Below are 20,806 nucleotides of genomic sequence, written 5' to 3' on the forward strand. Positions count from 1 at the left end.
GAACAGGTCAGATTGCTCTCATCAGTGACCGGCCAGCAAGGACGCCCTGAGCCAGGCGGGCCGGTCACAGAGAGTAGGCGGGCCGGATGTGGCCCGCGGGCCGCCCCTTGCCCAGGTCTGCTATACAGGCTCCGCATCTGTCACAGAGCAGGAATACCTGAAATCCTAAAAAATCCCTACTATAGTCCTGGCTAAGGAGTGGGGCGATGCGGCTCACTAGGCCCACCACTGCACTAATACAACAAGAGGGTAGGGGAGACAAACAAATACAATACTACTAAAAATGGAGAAGATCCAACTACAGGATGAATCCTCAGCAGCTCCTTCACCAAGAGGGCAGCATACAAATAGCTTTGTATAGTCAGCAAACCTTGCTGTGAGAGCCAACTATTTAAACTCAAGGGGGGTGTGGCTATCAAGCAGGTGCAGCTGACCTCAACTACAGGAGAGGTGCACACAGAAAAACTGGCATTTATCTACTTCAGAACCAAAGGAAGCAAAAGCACATTTAAATGCAGAAGCCCAGATAGAGATAAGGGGCTCCAGTCCTCAAGCTCTCACTGGTCTCCAAAAACTGGGAAACGACTGTGACAATGGTCACATGGAAGTGGGAGGCTAAGGAAAACGTATAAATGTGTATTTATTTTTATTTTGATTTAATATTTTATTCCCCTGACAATACTACATTTACCCATTGCACAATGTCCCCTAATAGCGTATACAAAAATAAAACCCTAGTTTCAAATGGGCTATAGTACATGAGCTGCATGACCATCTTTACCGTGACATGCAGAGCCATTCCTGTGGGCATTACCTCCAGCAACAAGCGAGCCAGACTGCTGCCTTCCCTTGACAATGCTTGTCCCCATGAAAGGTGAACATGCTCTATTTACTATGTGGATATTCTGCCTCTCCTCGATACACAATCCTCTTACATAACCTCCGGTTTTCTTGGATGTCTTCAGATCTGCATTTATAAGGGCTTATTAGGATTTCAATGATTGTAGCATGGCTTTTATTTTAAATGGCAATTGCCATCTCATCCCATTTTGGTGAATAATACAGGAATATCAGCGCCCAAGCACCGGCAACAGGTGGCGGAAGCTAGAAACTGCAAACCGACTGCACAACACTTTGTTTCAAAGAAGTGAATTGGCGCTACAAAAACACAGTTGTTCCTGTAGCCGGCACTTGGAGGTTGTTTAATTTCCACTCTCATCCAAGAAACAATTTTGAGGAATGTCACATTATATTCATTTATGGCTTTTAAGATCGTTTTGATCCCAGTTTTTGTAGAGATTTTTGGAAGAGAGCAGTTGACTATGGTTTCCAGCAGTCAGGACTGTGGGATTCCGAAATATACCCACCAAATGTACACCAAAAGGTTAATCTCATGTTACTGTATATTTATGTATTTATGGTATTCAGTATAGAATTGCTTTCCATTAATTCTTGTTTTAAGGGCAAGTTCAAGGAGTACTTTCTTCACAAGGATTATTCTGACCACAAAAAATCCATGTCTTTTAATAGGTACAAAAATAAACAGGCCCTCAAGGCACAGGCCACCATCGGAGAACGTCAGTCCTGAGTATGGATCACCGACAACCACTAACTGAACCAAGAATGCACAACCTTTTCTGGTCCAAGGGCCACAATAAAACATAAAACGGTATTACCATCGGAGATATTTCTAGCATGGCAAATTTATATGTCACAAATGCTAGTCCAAAAAGTATAACCTGTGCCTATGGGAAGAATTAGGGTTCCCTTTTCTAGAAGTCAGTATACCACAGAGAAGTCCAAGAGGACCATTTGCTTAATATTTATGAGGGCTATATAACACTCCTTTTCTCTGATTTGGAAACAAACTTTAACCGCTTCTTCACCAAGCAGTTTTCCATTTTTTCCTCCGCTTATTCCAAGAGCCATAACTTTTATTTTTCCGTCAATATAGTCATATGAGGGCTTGTTGTTTTGTGGGACATGTTGTACTTTTGAATGTCACCATTCATTCTGCCCCATATTGTACTGGGAACCAGGAAAAAATTCCAAGTGCACCGGCGTAGGGGAAGGTCAAAGACCGCCAGCGCATTAAAATACTTTGAGCAGAGAAGTGCACCTGAGCAATGAAGACCTTGCTGTGGATCATGTAAGGCTATGTGCGCACGTGTGCGCTCTGCACGGCACCTAAAAGCTGCGCTTCAGAGCGCAGCTGAAAAGCTCCGTTCTGAAGCGCATGGTGCCGGCGAGAACGTGCGCTCTGCCTGCAGCTCCTGCCATAGACAGAGCAGGAGCTGCCGGCAAAGCGCATGGAAGAAGTGACATGTCACTTCTTAGAACGCAGCGATTCGGGCAGCAGCCGAATCGCTGCATTCTAATACGCCACGTGCGCACGGCCCCTGCACAATCTCCATAGACTGTGCAGGGGACGCAGGACGCATGCAGTTACGCTGCGCTACAAAGCGCAGCGTAACTCCATGAATTACGCACACGTGCGCACATAGCCTAATAATCCACATGGAGAAGGGAATGAGGGCAGCAATGGAGGAAGAGAAGAGGACCCGAACCAAGACCAGCGACACCGATCAGACCCGACCTCCCCACAGCTGAGTTGACGTTTTTTACGTTATACAGAGCGGCATGCGCTCTTATATACAGTATCCTACAATGCTGTACATAAGAGCTCACTGGTGGTGGCCGCAGCTTATAAAGGGACAAATCTGGTGACAGGTTCCCTTTAACACCAAAGTGTAAAAGGAATACATAATGAATGGAAGGGTGGGAATAACCAGAGCTATTATGAAGGGTTCCTAGAAAAGGAATTACTGGTAAGTTTAATTCCATGTTCTCCCCTCACTCTCCATGACAGCACAACAGGAGGCACACCAGAGAAAACTCGCAGGGAAGGACAATTGCCTGGACGACTTTCCTCCCAAAGGGTATATTCTTATTGTACATTACATCTAAATCTATAATGCTTAGAAAAAGGTATGGCCTGAGGACCAGGTGACGGCTCAGCAGATCCGCTCGATGGAGCACTTGACCTTTCGGCCCAAAAAGCAGACATTGCTCTTGTGGAGTGAGCTCTCAATTTCTCTGGAGGTAATAGACTGACTTCTACAAGTGCATCTCAATAAATTAGAATAACATCAAAAACTTCATTTATTTCAGTAATTCAATACAAAAAGGGAAATGCATATATTATATAGAGTCATTACACACAGAGGGATCTACGGTATTTCAAGTGTTTATTTCTGATAATATTGATGATTATGGCTTACAGCCAAAGAAAAGCCAGAAGTCATTATCTCAGAAAATTAGAATAATTACCACAAAACACTTGCAATGGCTTCTTCAAGGGGTTATCCGGCTTCTTTGACTTTTTTTTATTATTACCCTAATGGGCTACATTGGGGCAGGTAAGTAGATAGTGAGCACTTACCTGCCCTGCTGTCAGCCCCTCTCCCCCGGCTCAGAGTGGTCATGTGACCGCTCCGGTCGCGATTTTGCTGCTTCCGGTCATTTCATGTGAACATGGGCAGGACCATGTTGACATGCAAATCTGGGAACAGCATGTTGCCGCCCTGCTGGGCTGTACAGTGCATGGAGTCCTCGCCCCCTTCCCTGCACCCTCCCACACATTCCCTCGCACCCAGTACTCTCCCCGCCCACGGTGTCACCGCCAGCACCGGGCCACCTGCCCGTGCAGTCTGTGTCCCGCTCCAGCCCTGCAGCTGCAATCATTGCAGTGTGTGTCTGCCCGCAGTATCAGCAGCTTCTCACCCTGCAGTGCTGGCAGCCTCGGGGATGGAGGCAGGAGGCAGATGAGATCATTACCTGCTGTGACGATATTCTCTTCACTCCTGTAAGTGCTGTCACTGTCTTCTATGCCCGCTGCGTTCTCACGTCACTAGCGGTGACATCACGTGCGACACTGCTGAGAACGCGGCGGGCATAGAAGGCAGTGACATCGCTGACAGGAGTGAAGAGGAGATCGTCACAGAAGGTAATGATCTCATCTAACCTCCTGGCAACAGCGCTCGTTATCCCCTGCAGTCACCTGGGCTATTGATGTTAGCTCAGGTCACTGCATTTCTCTCCCAACCGATGGGGAACATTCTGTTCTTCATTGACTATGGTATGGATAGTCATGTGTCCACCTTATTGGATTACGCCGGACCCAGATTTGATTGTTCTTTTCAATAAATTGGTGAAAGAGGGAATGTTTTGGGAAGTGTTTTTTCAAATAAAACTTTTTTTGTTGTCTATTTTTTTTTTTTTTTATTGCTGACTGGGTTGGTGATGTCGGGTATCTGATAGACGCGTGACATCACTAACCCCAGGGCTTGATGCCAGGTGACATTACACATCTGGCATCAACCCCATATATTACCCTGTTTGCCACCGCACCAGGGCAACGGGTTGAGTTGGGGAAAAGAGCCAGCATTGGCACATCTAATGGATGCGCCACTTCAGGGGCGGCTGCGGCCTGCTATTTTTAGGCTGGGGAGTGTACAATAACAGTGGACCTCCCTAGTCTGAGAATACCAGACCACAGCTGTCTGCTTTACCTCGGCTGGTGATCCAATTTGGGGGGGGACCCCATGTTTTTTGTTTTAAATTATTTATTTAATTTAAAATAACAGCGTGGGGTGCCCTCTGTTTTGGATTATCAGCCAAGGTGAAGCTACCAGCTGTGGTTTGCAGGCTGCAGCCGTCTGCTTTACCCTAGCTGGCTACAAAAGATATGGGGGCCCTCACGTCGCTTTTATTTTTAATTATTTATTTATTTATTTTTTTGGCTAAATACAAGGCTAAGCACCCTTTAGTGCCACATGGAAGTCACTAAAGGGTGCCAGCTAAGAATATGCAGGGGGGGGTGGGACATTATATATGTCTTTCTCATCTATCTATCCCTCTATCTATCCATTATCTATCTATCCCTCTATTCATTCATTCATCCCTCTATCTCTCTGTCTCTATATATATCTATTCATCTCTAGATCTACTCATCTATTTATCTTTCTTGCTGCTTCCGTTTTTTGCAGTCCGCAAAAAAAACCGTAAGGCACACATATGCATAGGGGTCGGTACAGAACGATGGTGGGGGGGTGGGGGGGTCGGTACAGAACGATGGTGGGGGGGTCAGTACAGAGCGCCGTGTGTGTGGGTGGGGGTAGGGTTGCAGAACCTGATGTGATGTGAGGCGCAGAGCCCTATGTGTGTGTGTGTTGTGTTTGTGTGTGTGTGGGTTGCAGAGCCGTATGTGTGTGTGTGTGTGTGTGTGTGTGTGTGTGTGTGTGTGTGTGTGTGTGTGTGTGTGTGTGTGTGTGTGTGTGTTATTTGCAATGCTGCAGTGATAACAGGTCAGGTGCTTGGCAGAATACTGACAGGGAATGTGTGTGCAGGGGGCAGGCAGAGGGCGGGCAGGGGGCGAGGCTAGACACTGAGGTTGGGGCGGTGCCAGCTCTGACTGAGGTTTTGCACAGGAAGTGGTCAGTTTGCTTGTGCTGAATGTAAACAAAGAGCTGCAGAGATAAAAGGATAATTCAAGAGGAACAAAAGTTAGAAAACAAAAAATAACAATGTAGGGGTGATTTATATGACAATACAGCACAGATAAACACAAAATGTTTTGGTAATCTAATGTCGGACAACTCCTTTAAGCATTTAGGCTATGTTCACACAGTGCATCTTTTCTAAAACACAAAGATGCAGCGTTTTTGCCCCCCAAAAAATGTACCTGTGGCAAAAACGCATCAAAAAACGCATGCATTTGACACGTTTTTACTGCATTTTGCCCAATGTGTTTTTTTTAAGTCAAAGCTATTGACTTGAGGGCTCAAAAAACGCTGGAAAAACGCAAAAAGAATTGATATCCTGCATCTCCAAAAACACAGCCAAAATGCAGACAAAAAATATGCACAGTGTGGATAATAATCTTTATTTCTATAGTGCCAACATATTCCGCAGCGCTTTACAATTCAGATAGCAAAATAGAAATCTCATAGGCTATGTGCGCACGTTGCGTAGTGTCCATGCTGAAAATTCTGCAGCGATTTGACAGCATATGTGCGCTTCAAATCACTGCAGAAACACTGCATAATGGATGCAGTGTGTCTGCAGAATAGATGCCGATCTCATGCGCTCTGGATGCTGCCTCTCCCATAGACAGAGTGAGAGCAGCATCCAAAGCGCACGAAAGAAGTGACATGTTGCTTTTTTGAGCGCAGCGATTTGAAGCAAAATTTCAGCATGCAAATCACTGCGCTCCCAAACGCAACATGTGGATGGATTATGCACATTCATAGATTGTGCTGGGGACGCAGGACGCATGCGTTTACGTTGCAGTGAAATATGCAGTGTAAACGCATGAAATTACGCAACGTGCAGACATAGCCTTAAGGGGGTGTTACAAGCAGCAATATCGCTGGCGAAAGCACTCACCCCCGTCGTTTTTTGCGTCACGGGCAAAATCACTGCCCGTGGCACACAAAATCGTTTGGAGCCGTCACACGGACTTACCCGCTTAGCGACGTCGCTGTTGCAGGCGAACCGCCTCCTTTCTAAGGGGGCGGGTCGTGCGGAGTCACAGCGGCGTCACTAAGCGGCCATCCAATAGAAGCGGTGGGGCGGAGATGAGCGGGACACAACATCTCGCCCACCTCCTTCCTTCCGCATTGCCGGCGGCCGCAGGTAGGCTACAGTTAGTCGTTCCCGAGGTGTTACACAGAGTGATGTGTGCTGCCTCGGGAACTACGAACAACCTGCGTCCTGCAACAATCAACGATTTTTTAAAAAGGAACGACGTGTCAACGATCAACGATAAGGTAAGTATTTTCCATCGTTTACAGTCGTTCCTTGCTGTCACACGCAACGACGCCGCTAACGATGCTGGATGTGAGTCACGGAATCCGTGACCCCAGCGATATATCGTTAGATCCGTTGTTGCGTGTAACGGGGCCTTTACATTGGTGTGGGATAAGGAAATGAATGCATTTTGGTGCATCTTTGTAACCTCAAAAACGCACCAAACACGCAATAAAAGATGCACTGTGTGAACATAGCCTTAAAATGGTCCCCTTAGTCTGATTCAGTAGGCTACACCATTATGGGGAAGACTGCTAACTTGTCAGATGTCCAGAAGGAAGTCATTGACACACTACACAAGGAGGGTAAGCCACATATGGTCATTGCTAAAGAAGCTGGCTATTCACAGAGTGCTGTATCTAAGCATATTAATGGAAAGTTGAGTGGAAGGAAAAAGTGTGGTGGAAAAAGGTGCACAAGCAACCGGGATAACTGCAGCCTTGATAGGATTGTTTTGAAAAGGCCATTCAAAAATTTGGGGGAGATTCACATGGAGTGGACTGCTGCTGGAGTCAGTGCTTCAAGAGCCACCACACACAGACGTATCCAGGACATGGGCTACAACTGTCATATTCCTTGTGTCAAGCCACTCATGATCAATAGACAATGCCAGAAGCGTCTTACCTGGGCCAAGGAGAAAAGGAACTGGACTGTTGCGCCATGTTCAAAGGTGTTTTCAGATTAAAGTAAATTTTGAATTTCAATTGGAAATTGCGGTCCCAGAGTCTGGAGGAAGAGTGGAGATGCCACAATCCAAGCTGCTTGAGGTCTAGTGTGAAGTTTCCACAATCAGTGATGGTTTGGGGAGCCATGTCATCTGCTGGTGTAGGTCCACTGTGTTTTATCAAGATTAAAGTCAGCACAGCCATCTACCAGGAAATTTTAGAGCACTTCATGCTTCCCTCTGCCGACAAGCTTTACAGAGATGGAAATGTCATTTTCCAGCAGGACTTGGCACCTGTCCACACTTCCAAAAGTGCCAATACCTGGTTTAATAACCTTTGGTGTATTGTCAAGAGGAAGATGAGAGACACGAGACCCAACAATGCAGACAAGCTGAAAGCTATCAAAGTAACCTGGGCTTCCATAACACCTCAGCAGTGCCACAGGCTGATCGTCTCCATGCCACGCTGCATTGATGCAGTAATTCATGCAAAAGGAGCCCGACCAAGTATTGAGGGCATTTACTGTACAGACTTTTCAGGAGGCGCCAACATTTCTAAGTTTAAAATTATTTTTTCAGTTGGTTTTATATAATATTCTAATTTTCTGAGAGAATGACCTATGGGTTTTCATTGGCTGTAAGCCATAATCATCAACATTAACAGAAATAAACACTTGAAATAGATCACTGTGTGTAATAACTATACAGTGTGTCCACCCATAGCCTGTCCACCACCATTAACTTGAGAACGACGACAGCTATAGGCATAGAAGTGGTATCTAGGTATAGTAAAGTAGCCATGCGCTACGCAATGAAACTACCTATAGCGGCACCTGGTGGAAAACAACGGAATTCGCATTTTTATCTTGAAGACGGAATGAGATAGAGAAAAAAAGTGAATTACAAAGTTGTAGGGAATCATCAATTCAATACGAATCGACACCTTGCATACAGAAATGCTATGATTATAACATGTAAAACTCACAAGGCTGAGGACGTGAAGCGATACCTCATGGAGACCTTCCTACAAGTCATTGGGTATGGTGGCTGCATGCAGTGGCCTCCACGCTCACCTGACCTGGCCCCATTGGACTTCTTTCTGTGAGGTCGCATCAAACAGCAGGTGTATGCGACCGCTCCACCAACATTGCAGGACCTACGATGACATATCACAGATGCTTGTGCAAACGTGTCACCTACCATATTGCACAACGTGCAGCAAGATACAGTATGCTGTCCAGATGTGCATTGCAGCTGACGGTGGCCACTTTGAGCATCAAAGTTAAATGAGTGCCATATGCGTGACCAGCATTCGGTGTTTCGGGGGGGGAAATCATGGGTTTAATATCATAGCATTTCTGTATGCAAGGTGTCGATTCGTATTGAATTGATGATGCCCTATAATTATTTGTTTCACTTTTTTTCTCTATCTCGTTTTCGAGATAAAAATGCTAACTCTGTTATTTTCCACCAGGTGGCGCTATAGGTGGTTTCATTGCATAGCGCATGGCTACTTTACTATACCTAGACACCACTTCTATGCCTATAGCTGCTGCCATTCTCAAGTTAACCCCTTCACGACCATGGACGGATCTTTCCGTCATGGATCGTGTCCCGGTAAGCCCCGCCCCCTGCCGCGGGTTTTCAACAGCTGACATGTGTGCCTACATGTTCCGAGTGGAATCGCATTCCACCCGGAACATTAACCCCTTAGATCTCGCTGCCAAAGTCTGGCAGCGAGATCTATATGCGCGCGGCCATGTTTTCTACTTACCGCCGCCCCCTCCAGACGTCACGTGAATGGTCACGTGACGTTCGGTGGTTGCCATCGTAGCACAGGGTCATGTGATGACGCCTGCTGCTATGAAGTTTCACTTTCATTCTTCCTCGGCACGGAGCAGAGGAAAAAAGAAAGTGACTATTTCTGCTGTTTACAGCGGTATAGCTGTGATCAGCAGATAGCGATCAGCAATCGGATTGCTGATCGCTATAGCCCCCTAGGGGGACTAGTAAAATAAAATAAAAAAAGTAAAAAAAAGTTTTAAAAAATAAAAAAAAACCAAAAAACCTAAAAGTTCAAATCACCCCCCTTTCCCCCCATTGAAAATTAAAGAGTTAAAAAATAAATAAATAAATATACACATATTTGGTATCGCAGTGTTCATAAATGCCCGATCAAAATATAAAATCAATTAATCTGATTGGTAAACGGCGTAGTGGCAAAAAAATTCCAAACGCCAAAATTACGTTTTTTGGTCGCCGCAAGTTTTACGCAAAATGCAATAACAGGCGATCAAAACGTAGCATCTGCGCAAAAATGCTACCATTAGAAACATTAGCTCGAGACGCAAAAAAATAAGCAGTCACTGAGCCATAGATCCCAAAAAATAAGAACGCTACGTGTTTCGGAAAATGGCGCAAAACGTGCGCCACTTTTATTGGACAAACTTGTGAATTTTTTTTAACCCCTTAGATACAAGTAAATCTATACATGTTTGGTGTCTACAAACTCGCACCGACCTCAGGCATCATACCTACACATCAGTTTTACCATATAGTGAACACCGTGAATAAAACATCCGAAAAACTATTGTGCCATCACACTTTTTTTGCAATTTTTCCACACTTGGATTTTTTTTGCTGCTTTCCAGTACACCATATGGTAAAACTTATGGTTTCATTTAAAAGTACAACTTGTCCCGCAAAAAACAAGCCCTCATATGGCAAGATTGACGGAAAAATAAAAAGGTTACGGCTCTCGGAAGAAGGGGAGCAAAAAACAAAAACGCAAAAACGGAAAGTGCCCCGGGGCTGAAGGGGTTAATGGCGTTGGACAGGATATGGGTGGACACACTGTATAATATATGAGTTTCCCTTTTTGTATTGAATTACTGAAATAAATCACCTTTTGAGGATATTCTAATTTATTGAGATGCACTTGTATTTGCTTCAGAAATAGCTTTCTTAATCCAGTTGTCTGTGGTAACTCTTCAAAGTCTTCTTTCCTTTTATTTTGTCCAAAATATTGGATAAAACGGTTCTGGTCCTTACTCCAGGATTGTGTCTGTTGAAGATCTGAAGAATGGTTCTCCCTACAGAAGTGTCAGTTCTAATCACACACAGCTCTGCAGTGAGAGCAGAGAGCGGCCGTCACACTGGTAACGCCGCTTCTAAATAAAATAATCTCTGGAGGAGGATTATCTTCCAGGCAGCATCTGCCCCATAGCCTGGAAGAGCTCATTTACATAGAGAGATGAAATAAATAAATTAAAAAAAAATTATTTATCAACGAGGCTTCAGATACGAGGCATATAGGTATGACTTTTTCAGCATTCTATAACCTGTATTCCCATATTTATCGGTTAGATAGGTCAAATGTGGTGGCAGGTTCCCTTTAATTACCTGCCTGTGGTTGTGATGACATGATTTCCATGAGCCGGCGTCACAGCCAGTTCCTGGAAATCTTGTGCATGGACGCGGATAATTTTAGCAACGTCAGTGTGCCTCTGCAGCCAGGTATATGCTCCGGAGAGGTGTTGTCACGCTTGGAGTTACTAGTGTCCGAATTGTTCGTGTGACAGTTGCTCTCAGACCTACGGACGTCTGGGCACTATACAACACACAACGAACAAGGAGGACACTATAACAACTCCCTAGAGCCAGCTCCGCCCTTGTTCTAAGGAGAAAGGAGACCTCCTACCCTCACATGAGGCTATACCCTGCACTCCCTAAAATCCCTATACAGGTTCTTTCAACCTGTCGCCGAGCAGGATACCTCATACCCTAGCTAGCCCTGCACTCACTCTGGCTAGCGAGCAGGCTGGCAAGAGCACTAGTCCCACCACTACAAATCATACAACACATGGGGAGATAGACAGACAGGGGAACAACGACAAAAACACAAACATGAAAGCTCCAACAACTGAATATAAGCAGCTATATATTCATATAAGCAGCTATAAACTGGATATCTGCTTATATGAATATAAGCAGATATCCAGCAGGTCCTAGAGCCGCAGTCACCTGGGAGGGGTCACAAACCCACTGCACATGAGGTGATTAGCTAGGAGCTGCTAGTAGGAAAAACTGACATTAACTCCAGAAGGACCAAAAGAAAGCAAATACATTTATAATGCTGATCCACACAAGAAAGAGTGAAGCTCAGATCACAGAAGCGTCACACATCTCTCAACTGTGATTAGACACTCATGACAAGTGCACTGCGCAGGATCTGAAAGCAGCTTCTGCACTGCCGATCATGTGCCGTGCACCTCTCTGTAGCTGGGACGCATGCACCTGGCTTGAGCAGTGTGCATGTGCAGCTGCCCACAGGGGCATGATAACATGGGAAGAGGGCTGACTAGGCTGGGGAAACAATGCCCCTTGGACCGGTCAAGGCCCTAATTTGCATCCAAAAAAAACAGGTATTTATGGCTCTTTTTTTTTTTTTTTTTACACACTGATTTTAGAAAATGATGACAGAGCTGGTTAGGAAGGGAATTTTGACATGCAAATGTGACTGCTGCTGGCTTGGATGGCATAAGGGACCTGACATGTTCCCTTTAACATCTGATGCTTGGAGGTCCAGGCTAATCCAACATTTATAGTATACTCAAGGAACAGTGGCGTACCGCCAATGGCAGCAGACCACACAATCACTATGGGGCCCATGAGTTGGGGGTCCGATGCCAGTATCGTACTTTCAATTGTATCGGCATTGACGATGACGATAACATTGAAAGCAACGATGAAAGAGGGAGCGCTCCACTGACTCTGCCTCCTCCATCATTTTCCCACTGTGTCTGAGCTCTGATGTCTCAGCACACTGAGCGCCATGACGTCCCTGCAATGCACCCGCTGTGTAGAGATGTGCACAGAACGCTTGTACAGAGACTGAGGAAAGGTACTTATTTCATTTTTAAGTCAGTGAGTACACTGGTGGAAGAAGATGGGGGGGTGCTTTATATCATATGGGGTGCATTATACTATATGGGTGACTAAGTGTAGCCCATTATACTATATGGAAGGCTTTGTAGGGCTAATTATATTATATGGAGGGCTATGAGGGAGCCTTATACTTTTATGAAGAGCTATTTGAGGGCCATTATATTGTACGTAAGCAATTATACAATGTGAATGTTTGTGTAGGGTCTAGAATACTGTGCGGAGGGCTATGTGGGGTCAATATACTGTTTGGAGGACTAGTGGGGGTCATTATACAGTGTGAAGAGGTGGGCTGCCATTATACTGTACGAATGCCCATTACACTGCATAGAGGGCTGTTTGGGGGTCACAGATGGGAATCGTAGCGTTTTGGAGTCACCATATTATGCAGGGGTAGTTGAGGGGTTACAGTAGGGTCATCATACAGTGTGTGTGGAGGGTACTGCGGAAGAATTCACTGTGGGGGATCATACAGTGTTTGGGGGCACTTTTGTAGGCATCATACTTTATGGCTGCAATGAAAGGGGAATCTAGGGGCTTCAATAGGAGGAAATCACTTTGTAAGGGCTGTACGGTTGTGAGATATGTTCTTATGTGACCCAGACCATTTTTTTTTCGTGGTGGGGATGGGGAAGGGGGGGGGGGGGTCTATGGTTCAATTCCACCTCCTGCTATGGGCTTTCTATGTACGCCCCTGCCAAGGAACGTGAGGTTTCTATACAAGACGCCATGTCTATGGTAAAAATGCAGTCATCTTCGTTGTCATGACAATTCACTGTCTGTCCTCTCCAACCTGTACAGAACCACAACTCCCAGCATGGCCTCCCGTGATCTGCCGGTATGTAGTGTTCCTACATCACACAGTACAGCCGTGAGCCTCTGCCCCGGCACACTCCCGCCGCCGGCGCTCTCACCTCAGGGTCCCCGATGTTCCTCCTCGCAGACATGGTTTTCAAACAGCACGGCAGCCCAGACTCCGCCGCCCGCCTGCTCCGCCTCAGCCGGACCACCTGCCAACAAGCGCTCCGCTGATTGGTGAAGAGCAGACAGGAAACTAATGAGAAGCGGCGTTACTGAGCGGAGGGGCGTGTCCTCTGCGGCCGGTGACAGTTCCCTGTGGTTGCTAGGTGACAGGGACGCTGTGGTCACTGCAGCTCGTGTTCCCGCCTGGATGCCCGGGGGCCCTCGCTCATGGCCACTGTGTGCAGGGCGGGATGTCCTCACTGCACTGACCTCCATGCTTCCCTAGATACACAGACATGGGCTCCAATAGGTGATATTCCAAGTATCCTGCAGATCAGGAAACATTCCGGGTTATCAGACGTTCCGGATTACAGGGCTCTCCTGTACAGACACCACTTATGTCCCCATCAGAAGTTACCTGTTTAACTCCTTCCCTCTGAGACAATTTCCATTGTTCTGCTTTATTTTTATTGTCCTCTTCTTCTTCCATAATTTTTGTATTTCTCCTTTGACATAACCACAAGAGCTTGTTTTTGTGATATGTTACCGCTTGAATTGCTCCATTCCCTTGTAAGCACCGCTCCAGCTTTTTTTTTCACTGTTGGAGTGGCGCTTTATATCGAATTCCCCTGTCCGAGTCATATACTTCCCCTCTGGCATCTTCATCTGTCATCCTTCTTCCTACGTTTGTGTTTTATGCAGCGCACCGGAAGGCGCTCTTTAATACAAGTCTATGAGAGCCTCCTTCTGGCGCTCATAGAATTGTAAAGAGCACTTGTGATGTAACTTCTGACTTCTGGCCACAAGATGGCGCCGCGGGACCAGAGCAACTCCAAAAGAGCATGAAAACGTCAGCGGGTGAGTATATAACGGGACAGGGAAATTATATGCAAGGAGTCACTCCAGCGCTGAAAAAAACAAAACGTTGTAGTGGTGCTTTAACCAATCGATTCCCTTTACCCCCTGAGGAAGCCGACAGAGCGGCACTACCCGTGGTGATCTTCTGTCCCTCATAGATTTCTGGACTTTCCTCTTCAGTTTTTTTACACTGATTATCTACGTTCACCATCTATCTTGTTTTTCCAAAACTAAAACACTATCTTTTTTTTTTTGCCCCAAAAAAGTGCTAGGTCTTATTTTCAGGTAGGTCTTATTTATGGGAAAACATGTTTGGGGGTACATTTACCCCCCACAAAAAAGCAGACCTCCCACCCCTTACCAGACCCCAGATGTCTGCATGGCTCCCAGGTCCTTCTGCGATCTCCCAGCAGGTGTGCTGCTGGCCGACACACTCACATACATCAGATTGCACACACACACTCATACTCATACACACATACATCAGATCGCACACACACTCATACTCATACACACACATCAGATCGCACACACACACTCATACACACACACATCAGATCGCACACACACTCATACTCATACACACATACATCAGATCGCACATACACTCATACACACATACATCAGATAGCACACACACTCATACTCATACACACACATCAGATCGCACACACACACTCATACTCATACACACACACATCGGATCGCACACACACTCATACTCATACACACATACATCAGATCGCACACAAACTCATACACACACACATCAGATCGCACACACACTCATACTCATACACACATACATCAGATCGCACACACACTCATACTCATACACACACATCAGATCGCACACACACACTCATACACACACACATCAGATCGCACACACACTCATACTCATACACACATACATCAGATCGCACATACACTCATACACACATACATCAGATAGCACACACACTCATACTCATACACACACATCAGATCGCACACACACACTCATACTCATACACACACACATCGGATCGCACACACACTCATACTCATACACACATACATCAGATCGCACACAAACTCATACACACACACATCAGATCGCACACACACTCATACTCATACACACATACATCAGATCGCACACACACTCATACTCATACACACACATCAGATCGCACACACACACTCATACACACACACATCAGATCGCACACACACTCATACTCATACACACATACATCAGATCGCACATACACTCATACACACATACATCAGATAGCACACACACTCATACTCATACACACACATCAGATCGCACACACACACTCATACTCATACACACACACATCGGATCGCACACACACTCATACTCATACACACATACATCAGATCGCACACAAACTCATACACACACACATCAGATCGCACACACACTCATACTCATACACACATACATCAGATCGCACACACACTCATACTCATACACACACATCAGATCGCACACACACTCATACTCATACACACACACATCAGATCGCACACACACACTCATACTCATATACACATCAGATCGCACACACACATTCATACTCATACACACACATCAGATTACGTCCACATATTTTTATTTTAAAGTCTGTTGTTTTTATTGACAGCGTTCCATTAGTAAAAGTGAGTGCTGTCTAATATTAGCTTGATTTTACCGCTCTTACTAAGTGAGCGCTGTCAATCAAGACAAGTGACTGGATTTCATATGTAAATATAAGAGTGTACCAAGGCATAGGTCACGCCAAAAGTGCCTCAATGCCCCCTTATTTGCTTATTAAAAATTAGATTTTGAAGCAAATATTAAAGGGGTTGTCCAGTATAAAATGACAAGTCTGCAGTCACTCTGTGATTATAGGTTCGTGAATCCTCCCAGCGCACTCACTGTACGCTACAAGGATTCTCCGGTGTCTACGCCGGTAACGTATGTCAAGTATGGATATGCAGACTCCCCACTAGAACCTGTCGATACAAGTGCATTAAGTGAGTCCATACCCACTAGACGAGTTCTGACCAGGAGTCTGTACATCGCATTCTTGACTGCAAACTTGCCATTCTAGACCGGACAACCCCACTAAGCTAAACTGTGTGTGATTTTTATAGAGGAACCGTCCCCTAATATAAATGTCTATTTAGGTAAGCAGAAAAAATATTTTCACCCGACAAGCAAACATTTTTCTTGTGCATCGGGTGATCTGACAGCCGGTTTAGATAGATCATTAATTGGTTTCTGATTATTGGCACCTCAAAGAGTAACTACACAATTTTAGGAGAATTTTTTTATGTTTTATAATAATAATAATAATAAAGTTTATTTATATAGCGGCAACATATTCCGCAGCACTTTACAATCCGTTTTATGCCCAATAATTCTGAGCAGATTTGTCTCCTGAGATGTGCACTGCTGAGAAGGTCTTTTGAGCAATCTATGGGGGTCTCAGGACCCAGACCCACATCAATGTGCTCAGAATTAATAGACCTAAAACATAGAAGATAGGTAGGTCCCAAAAGTTAAGGTATTTTTTTAAATGTTTAATAGTGCTACTGCCTGCACCATCAGTATTGTGGTTCCTGTATGGTCCACAGTCTGATGATGGTTGGTAACAGCTCCTAGTATCTCCTTACCGTTGTTACAGAGATACTAGGAGCTGAAGTTTTATGCCATACAATTATATGTTGGGCTGGCTTTGGTTCTGGTGGTGTAATCTTGAATTCAAGTTGGTTCTTGTGATGTAATCATGTACCAATAGTGGTTCTGGTAATGTTATTGTGATTTGAGGTTGGTTCTGATTATGTAGCCTTATACAGATGGTGGTTCTGGTGATGTAGGCGTGATTTGTGGTTGGTTCTGGTAATGTTATCGTCAATTTGAGATTGGTTCTGGTGATGTTGTTGTGTACAGATGGTGGGTCAGGTGATGTAGCCCTGAATTGAGGTTGGTTCTAGCGATATAGTCGTGATTTGAGGTTGGTTCTGGTGATGTACTGTAGATGTAGCAGTATTTAATTTATTAGACTTGATAGCAGATCATTAGGGTCAGTGTGCCAGACTAAATATATATCTGTCTCAATGAGTCCATACGTCAGCTAAACGAGTATTTGATTAAAGCCCCCATACACTATAGAGAGTTGTCCCATCATTCAGCTGACAGCTATCTCCCTGACTCTCCCATTCACTATAGAGAGTTGTCTGTTGTGAATGTCAGTTATGCTTTGGCTGCTGTGAGGCTCACTCTTGTGGCCAGGAATGGTTTGGACAGAGACCAGGTGTGCTGGAGCAATGGGAGTTTCCATTGCTAACTCTCTGCCTATTTAAGCTTTTGCTTCATGGCTGTCTGGGCAGGTAATCATTTGTTCTGTAGTTCACCAGCCTTTTCATCTTGCTCCAGACCACATTTACCCTAGATAAGTGCTTGGTTCTTTCTTATGTTGTTTTGTTCTTTGTTCTTATCTGGGTTTGTCATTTTCTGTGGTTATTGTCAGTTTATTTGCTTGCAGGAATCTTCCCTCTTTGTTGCTTAGCTGGGAAGCTCCCTGCAGCTATGTTTGGAGTTTTGCTCCTATAAGTCCATGTGTTTGTTGCTTCTTGAATTTGTAATTGTTCCTGTTTTCTGTTCATTGGTTTGACAAGAGTACTTGATATAGGACGGAGTTCAGATTGTGCAATCTGAGGACTTTTTGTACTATCAGGTATTTGGATTTTTGTAGGGTTTTTCTCTAGCCACCATCAGCCCCTTTCCTATCCCTTCCTATTTAGTCAATGGGGCCTCACCTTTGCTAATCATATCATCCATCTGTGTATTGTGTTTTCCTATATCACTGTAGTCTTTGAATGTGGGGGGCTTGCTATACCTTTGCGGTCTATTTCTGAGGCAGAGAGCTATTCATCCTTCCTTCCTTTAGGATAGCTAGTTCTCCGGCTTGGTCCACGGTGCATAGGATGTTAGTTCACAACTCAGCTACTTCTAGTGTTATTATTATTATTTATTATTATAGCGCCATTTATTCCATGGCGCTTTACAGTGAAAGAGGGTTTACATACAGTACAACAATCATTAACAGTACAAAACAGACTGGTATAGGAGGAGAGAGGACCCTGCCCGCGAGGGCTCACAGTTTATAGCGAATGGGTGATTGTACAATAGGTAAGAACAGAGCTGGTTGCACAGTGGTGTACTGGACTGAGGATTAATGTAGGTTGTAGGCTTGTGTAGTATTGATGGTTAGTAAGGGGATGGCGGCCAGATTAGTTGCCAATGCTCTTGTCACCTTTTTGCCAATGATCTATTGTGATCTTCCATGATCCCGATCATAACAGTTGTCCCATCATTCAGCTGACAGCTATCTCCCTGACTCTCCCATACACTATAGACAGCTGTCCTATCATTCAGCTGGCAGCTGTCTCCCTGATTCTCCCATACACTATAGACAGGTGTCCCATCATTCGCTGGCAGCTATCTCCCAGACACTCCCATACACAGGAGCACTCACTTTGTTGAGTGTTCTTGTGTTCTCTATGAGACAAATGTTACTAGACATCTCTGGCGGTGGCTCATCTCTTAGAGGAAAAAAAAGGCTCCACGGTCTGAAATTGGACCTGCTGGGTCCTCATCTCCTTGACAATCAGACTGTCGGCCGAACCTGTCTATCTCCGGGTTCAGCCAACTGTAGTACGAGCGCCTTAACTATCTAAAGGGTATATGACCTGTTAGGGTATGTGCACACTATGGCTTTTACACATCTGCAAATCGTTTGCGTTTCTCAGGTGGAGGACAGGTTAGGAAACACTGGCATCTTATTTATTTTTTTTGCTTCTTTTCTAACATCTTTTGGCTGTTGTTCTTTTTTTTTTTTTATTATTATTATTGAAATTGTATTAAGTACTAGTTAGCAACTTGCAAACTGAATGTCTGCGCAGCAAGTGCAGATCTTCATTCTTTTAACATTTAGCACTTTTCAAGTGTCTTGAAGAGTAGATCGGCCTTAAATAGATGTCGTGTGCACAAAATCATAGTTTTATGTTGTCACTAAGGGGCGCGACCACTTAAAGTGCCTAGGGCAGCATGAAGGCCAAATACAGCCCTGCCTCCCCCACAATCCTCATTAGAAACACCCGCACCTTCCCTATGGATCTTCAGCTCTGTGAGCGGTTACCTGCTCCTGTGCCGCCCGCCGCTGCCCTCCTCCTCCTCTTGCTCCTCCAGTGTCTGTCGTTCTCCTGCTGCTGGCTCCGGTGAGTGTTCTCGTCTCCTCCACGGCATCATTCTGCAACATTTTGACGCCACAGCACAGAGCTGATTGGCGTGCCTCTGACCCCGGAAGTGCAGGTGCCAGCACTTACGGGGTCAATCAGCTCTCTGTGGCGGGCGCCCACAGTTTATTTGTATTCGCGTCTTAAAGACGCAGATACAGATAAATGGAGGTGCGCCTCTCCCACAGATTTAATCGACTGTCTAACGGAGGGAAAGAGGAAGTAAAAAAAAATTATATATTTTTTTGCTGCCAGAAGGTGCAGCCCCCTGCAACGCGCCGCCCCAGGCACCAGACCACAGGTGCCTAGTGGTAAATACGTCCCTGGGGGTTGGGGCAGGCAGAGGCTATAACGTGATGTGTGTGGTTGAGGGGCAGGCAGAGGCTATAGTGATATGTGTGGGGGAGGGGCAGGCAAGGCTATGATGTGACGTGTGTGGGGGAGAGGCAGGCAGAGGCTATAATGTGATGTGTGTGGGGAAGGGGCAGGCATATGCTATAATGTGATGTGTGTGGGGGAGGGGCAGATAGAGGCTATAGACTGAGGAGGCCTATTATTGTAGTCTGGGGTTTAGGGGGCCTGTTGCTGTAGAAGGGGTTTAGGGGGCCTATTGTTGTAGGAGGGGGGTTTAGGGGGCCTATTGCTATAGGAGAGGGGGTTTAGGGAGCCTATTGCTGTAGGAGGGGGTTTAGGGGGCCTATTGCTGTAGATGGGGAGTTTAGGGGCTTTCAGAGGGAGAGATAGTGCAAGGGACAAAATCGATGGGGAAAAGTGTAAGGACTCAGTATGTTGGGGGGTCTCAATATGGAGTGGGCTAAACTTGGCACTCAAGATCAATGTGAACAGTGGTTGTTATTGTGAAGAACTTGTAGGACCAGCAGGAGCACAGATGTTTCGGTCAAAAGACCTTCATCAGTGCGTGCAGAGTGTCCTCAAAGTATAGTAGCGTGGCGAGCGGCGTAGCTGGGTATGACGTGGAGTCCACCGCTGTCTATGTGGCAATGATGTGCTTGTGCAGCTCCTACAATTTCTTCACAATGAAAACCACTATTCACATTGATCTTGAGTGCCAAGTTTCTACATCTACTTGAGATGATTTTGGACCCTACTTGAGTACCCCCCCAGAAGTGTCGTGTGTATCAACTCACTAAGTATGGAGAGGAGGAAGCATTGGGAGCTCATTATGGAAAAGGGGTAGCATGGGGGTTCAGT

General features: G+C 45.4%; 1 protein-coding gene across 1 annotated transcript in view; it reads right to left on the reverse strand.

Moving 5' to 3' along the window:
* Nucleotides 1-13,551, reverse strand: part of CEP41 (centrosomal protein 41) — a 125,048-nt gene extending 111,497 nt beyond the window's left edge. The window contains exon 1 of the mRNA XM_075345351.1: nucleotides 13,393-13,551. Within this exon, the coding sequence (XP_075201466.1) occupies nucleotides 13,393-13,425 (33 nt within the window). The 5' untranslated portion in view covers nucleotides 13,426-13,551. The remainder of the gene's footprint in view (nucleotides 1-13,392) is intronic.
* Between the last annotated feature and the right edge of the window lie 7,255 nt (nucleotides 13,552-20,806).

The sequence above is a fragment of the Anomaloglossus baeobatrachus genome, chromosome 4 (assembly GCF_048569485.1).
Source record: "Anomaloglossus baeobatrachus isolate aAnoBae1 chromosome 4, aAnoBae1.hap1, whole genome shotgun sequence".
NCBI lineage: Eukaryota > Metazoa > Chordata > Amphibia > Anura > Aromobatidae > Anomaloglossus > Anomaloglossus baeobatrachus.